The 6,000-nt window shown below is 38.9% G+C and overlaps 1 protein-coding gene across 2 annotated transcripts in view; it reads left to right on the top strand.

Annotated features, from left to right (window-relative positions):
* HACL1 (2-hydroxyacyl-CoA lyase 1) overlaps positions 1 to 6,000 on the top strand; it is a 33,090-nt gene that overhangs the window by 15,086 nt on the left and 12,004 nt on the right. For both annotated transcript variants that reach the window (XM_046665316.1, XM_046665309.1), the window contains exons 10-12: positions 1,378 to 1,483; positions 2,905 to 2,988; positions 4,453 to 4,554. In XM_046665316.1, coding sequence (XP_046521272.1) covers positions 1,378 to 1,483; positions 2,905 to 2,988; positions 4,453 to 4,554 — 292 coding nt within the window. The remainder of the gene's footprint in view (positions 1 to 1,377; positions 1,484 to 2,904; positions 2,989 to 4,452; positions 4,555 to 6,000) is intronic.

Here is a 6,000-nt window from a genome sequence, read left to right on the forward strand (position 1 = left end):
ACTCTTCAGACTGGGGAGGCCCCTTTTCCAAGTTCCTCTTTCCTGAAAAATGAAGTTTCTCTTCAAAGGAGTTTTGCCTGCTTGGGAGCTACCACAATGCAGCCATGCAACAGAGCTGCCCTCAGAGCGTGGCTGGGAGGGACAAAAAGAGAAAAAGAAAAAAAATCTGAGCTTTTTTCCCCATGCTCTCTGACTTGCAGGGCCCCTTTTCCTGATCCTCTGGCCAAAAAGACAGGGTTTCTCTCTCAAAGCTTTTACTGTCCTCCAGTTCTACACCCAGAGCTGCCCTGAGTAACAGCCAGGAGATGAAAGGAAGAGACAAAGCCCTTGGAAGCTCACCTCCTGTGTGGGTCACTTCTTTGACCCTTCCGCAGTCCACCTACTATTATTTACTTTTCAGAATTCTCAAGTAGTTGCATTTTCTTTTTCGCTGGGAGTTTTCCGTTGTAATTAGTCAGAGAGCTAGACTGTAGTGGGCTTACCCAGTCCTGGCTGGCACTAGAAGTCTCCTCCTTTTAGATTTTTAAAACACACTTTTTAATAAGCTATACATTTTTTCCTTTAATTTCTTGAAATTTCTTTATTATGAAATATTCTAAATTTACAAACAAGAAGAGAGAATAATTTAATGGACACTTATGTAACCACCACTCAACTTTATCAAATATAATGTAATAAGTAATATATCATTGCTTTAGGGTTCCTTATTTTTTTAGGAAATAAAAGATTACAGACTCCTTTGTGTTCCCCTGCATATCTTTCCTAATCTCATTCCCTCCCTCCCTCTCCACAGTTTGCCATCATGATGCATTTGGTGTTTTTCGTATTTTCATGCACTCACTAAAATTAATTTTGACGATTTTTAAAATGTAACGTTTGCTCATTTATTGCTATCTTAATAGATTCTACCTTAATGTGTAAAAGTATAGATTACACCTTTACTTTTTTTTCATATTAGTATACATTGTATAGTAACCAAATTAATTCTTATACTACTAAGGGGTTTTTTTAATATATACTTGCATTGAGCTGAAGTTTATCTTTGTTCCAACCAAATTTTAAGAAGGTAATATAATATGAATGACTTTAATAGTGTAAAAAAGATTGCAAGGGGCTATAAATCATTGAATCAATACTTTCAAGGGTTTTAGAGTATCGGTAAACAAATCTATCCTTCCAGCTGTAGTTTTTATCTCTTTGTTAAATTGGGTCCCACGGGACCAGTACAGTATATGAATCAGAAGCTGATTCTGAACACTAATGTAAGCTCCAAATTATTTAGACTTTTCTAAGTACTTTAGAAATTAATTACAGAATAATTCAAATAAGAAATATAGATGTACTTTTTGTGTTACATCAGATTTTTCTTTTTAATAGGGCTTTGCAGTTTGCTGATGTAATTGTGTTATTTGGTGCCAGATTAAATTGGATTTTGCATTTTGGACTGCCTCCACGATTTCGGCCAGATGTGAAGTTTATCCAGGTACTCAGAGAGGAGAGGAGAACTTTAAAATCAGAGCTATCTGTAGTTTCCTGCTCTCCCTCTCAGCCATGATCAGCTCTGCTTTCTTCTTGGCTTTTGTAAAGAGCCATTTGTCTTTTTACAAAAGTGGAATTTTAGAAATTGTCTAACATAATTACAGATTCCAAAGGAAGCTGCCTTTTCAAACCTGTGAAACATAACGTCCTACTTTCCTTCTAACCAGAAAGCCTTTCAAAATCAAGTTTTAAATAGTCTGAAAAGTATAATTTGCCTTTTCTTCATAGTTTAAGTATATTTAAAAGGTAGACAAAAGAGCTTTAAGTAGGATGGTAGATTAGAACAAAACATTCAGTATTGTTAGGGACTGAGGTGTTCTGTTAGATGCCAAAACTTTCAAACACCTTTTGGTTGGAAATCTCTAAACAATGCTGCTTTTACATGTCATTAAACAGGGTGTTTGGATTTCACTGTGACCTCCCCCGATGACTCTTGTATCATTGGGACCCTGTTTATAAGCCAGTTTTCTTGCTGCTGTGGCAAGCACTGCCTACATAGCGGCATGCAAACCTGTTGACACAGACTGTGTACAGACTGTGTCTGATATTTGATGACAGCTACAATTATCTTCTCCCTGTTTACCTTTTACTTCTTAAGAAGTCAACTTCTAATAGTCCCTTTACTCCTGGGGCCATTGGAAACTAAAACCACAAACAAGCAAGACCTGGGTTGTACCTGGAAGATGCTCCCACCTCTTGATGGTCCCTCTTGATTACAGAATAAAGTGCATCCCCTTTGGGGTGGCTAAATTACTCCTCCTTACACAAGCTATTTTCGCTTGCCCGTGGCCATTCAGAAATGGAGCTTCTGGGAAATGGGAAGTAATCATGCTATGCCCTAGGAGTGGTTCTCTACTCCTGCGTCCCTGGACCAGCAGCATCAGCCCCACCTGGGAAACCTGTTGGAAATATACATTTTCAGGCCCCACCCCAGACCTACTGAGATCAAAATTCTGAGATGGACTCTTGCAATCTACAGTTTAACAAGCCTACCAGGTGGTTCTGATAGCTCAAATTTGAGAACTCCTGCTCTAGATAGGAATTCCAGTGTAATTAAGTACAGCTTTATTTGATTAGATTCAAAACTATAATTGATCAAGTCGAATGCATGCCTGTGGGGATAATGGAAAAATACCAAAATTCTACAGAGTAAATTTTAAAATGAGAGAAGATGGTGAGGTTTCTGTACTAGCTATGATACTCATAAAAGTTGTATGGATTTTTACTTTTGTTAAGAAGCTTCTTGAATATCAGAATTTCTTTATCATATGTTATGTATACAGTTTATTTATTCAGCCTTAATTGACTTCTTAAAGATTTTTAAGAATAAACATGGCTTGTTCTTCAGCCTTGTCTCTTTTTTAGGTTGATATCTGTGCAGAAGAATTGGGGAATAATGTAAGACCTGCTGTGACTTTGTTAGGAGACATAAATGCTGTCACTAAACAGGTAAGAGCTTTTGCCTGGGTTTTGGTTTATGTGGCTTGGTCTTTAGGGAATACTCAGTTCTTGAAAATGTTACATCTTGATTCACTTGGCAACAGGTCTACTAACATCTGTTTTAAACAAAATTTATTCTGGAAGGCTATTCTTTTTTTTTCCTTAAAGATTGGTCCTGAGCTAACACCTGTTGCCAATCTTGTTTTTTCTTCTTCTCCCCAAAGCCCCCCATTGCATAGTTGTATATTCTAGTTGTAGGTCCTTCTAGTTCTGCTGTGTGGGATGCCGCCTCAGCATGGCCTGATTAGCGGTGCTAGGTCCGCGCCCAGGATCCAAACCACCGAAACCCTGGGCTGCCCAAGTGGAGCACGTGAACTTAACCATTTGGCCACAGGGCCACCCCCTGGAAAGCTATTCTTAAGTATAACTTTGGAACTTGGTAAATCCAACTCCTTGTATATAACTCCTTATATATACAACTCCTTGTTATCATTTTTATGTAAGTTAAGCGAACATTTTTGGAAGGTGATTGAAAATTTAAAGGCATTTGGTAGGCAAATAGTGATTTATTAAGTAGGATTCAGCTACCTGAAAAACTATAATACAGCGTCCAGAGGAACTGAACTTACAGCCAAGAAATGGCTTTATGTACTGGAAAAATCCAGCTTAGTCTTTCTTCAGGCAATAAAGAGATTTTTAACTCTTCAAATTGTAATCAGTGACTTGTCCAGATTTTTATTATTTGTACATAATTTATGCATCTCACTGTGACAGGAGATAAAATATAGTCATATTTATCACTTGATTTTGGATACAAATTGGTATTGTTATCAAGATTATACAATATTAGGTTGCGGTCCCCAATTAGAATATTAGAATGCTCCGAAGCATTTGGTCTGTATCATGGGAATCCCTAGGTATTTGGGGCTGTCAGCCTTCCTGCAAGGGTCCTATGGAGGGGATGATTTTCTTTCTCATGTCAAAGCCTGAGGAGGACTTAAAAGCCCCTGGCTGTGTGGTGTGGAGGAGGTGGCCCTTCCACTCTGTTCTGTGGCAATCCCAGCATCTGGCAGAAGTCTGCACTGACCCAAACAAAAGCTTTCCATCTTACCTGTTTATTGTCTATCAGTTGTTTGCTGCCTAGAGGAAAAACAAAGAGTATAAGTGATGTGAAGGGAAGGATAGTATAGCAGTATCGTCTTCTTTAAGAGGCATTTTGGGGACAGCCCTGTGGCCTGATGGTTGAGTTCAGTGCATGGAGGCCCAGGTTCAGTTCCCAGATGCAGTCCTACACCACTCGTCAGCTGCCATGCCATGGCACTGCCCAACGTATAAAATAGAGGAATATTGGCACAGATGTTAGCTTGGGGCAAATCTTCCTCAGCAAAAAAAAAAAGAAAGAAAGGAAGATTTTTATGTTAATATGATTTAAGTTTATTTTCAAAAAAGAAAGAAAAAGTTTGTGTTTTTTAGCTTTTAGAACAATTTGATAGAACACCGTGGCAGTATCCTCCAGAGAGCAAGTGGTGGAAAACTCTGAGAGAAAAAATGAAGAGCAATGAAGCTGTAACCAAGGTAATACGGGACCCACAGAAAGTCAAGAACGCTTCGGGTTCATGGTTCAGTCAGTTCTGTCGTGAGATACGCATTCCTGAAAATCACCGCATTATGCAAAATCATGCAGTAAAACCACAGGGCTCATGGGAAAAAGAGTTTAGGGGCATAACTCTCAAAAACTTTGTGAACATTAAGATAGGAACCTAATAAAACTGGTGGGAAAGTTTAACACATGTTAAATGGTCAAGAAATATATATAACAATAAATATGCCACTTTTCCTTGAAAAAGACCTGAAGCTTCTTGTGAAAGTGGGCACTGGAAGGGTTTCAGCCTGTGAGTTACTGTGAAGTGGTAGAAGGAGGGTCTGACGTTGGACAGAAAGTTGTAAGAGTCTGTGGGGGTGGGTGTGAATGGGTGTCCTCAGTTTGACCTTGGCACCAGCTCACACTTAAGAGATCTTTTGGAACCTTAAATCCTGGGGCATGTTCTTCTACTTTTAAGGTATAAGTCCTCCAAGGCATGCATTTATGATAGATAGGTGTTTCATCAAAATTGAAAGTGTGATCTAATGTATAGCCTTCTTTTTCTTTTTCTTTTTTTGTTTTAATTTCATCTGTGTTGAGCTATAATTGACATATAAAATTGTAAGATATTTAAAGGTACATCACGGTGATTTGATAACATATATGTCGTGAAAAGCTTCCCCTCATCCAGCTAATTAGCACATCCATCACCTCATGTTTGTTTGTTTGTTTGCTTGTTTTTTGGTTAGAACATTTACAGCCTTCTTTCTCGGTTGGCGTTTGTGTCGCCCCTGTAAGTTCTTTCCTGACTCCCTCGTCCTCACGCGTGGTTTTGCCTGTTAGCTCAAGGCTTTGGAAATTGTAGTAATATGTGAATCCACCAAACCATCCACTGCGAGCACTGAAATGAGCCACTTCTTCAGGATTTGGCTATTTCTGTTTAAAAATCTTCATATAGAGTGTTTTCTCTTTGATTGGGAGAAAAGTTGTTCCTGATTTTTTTTCAGTTTTGTGTATTCCTATGCATCTTGGTTCAACCGGGTGCCACTTTCTGTGTCCATGTAGCATTTTTCACTGATGCAGTCATGCCTAAGCAGACACGCAGTTCGAATTATGCTTATATTGTTCCCTAATATATCAGTTGTCTTGGAGTAAATTTGCATTTTCAAAACAAGCAGAATTGATTATACATGATTTATCTTTCATTGGAATTTTAATCAGTGACTGTTTCTCCTGTTGAGAGCCAGTCCAACTCTGTTTTCTGAATAGTGTCATGATTAATCCCTTCCTTTCCCTGGAAAGCTCCTTAGTATAAGATGGAAGGAACTTCCTCTCTGCTCTGGTGCAGGAGTGTAGGAAGATCCCTCATCCATCCTGGGTATCATCTCCAATGGACCAGAGCAGCCCAGGTGAAGGGGCCGTGCTGGGACCAGAGCAGC

The sequence above is a fragment of the Equus quagga genome, chromosome 1 (assembly GCF_021613505.1).
Source record: "Equus quagga isolate Etosha38 chromosome 1, UCLA_HA_Equagga_1.0, whole genome shotgun sequence".
Taxonomy (NCBI): domain Eukaryota; kingdom Metazoa; phylum Chordata; class Mammalia; order Perissodactyla; family Equidae; genus Equus; species Equus quagga.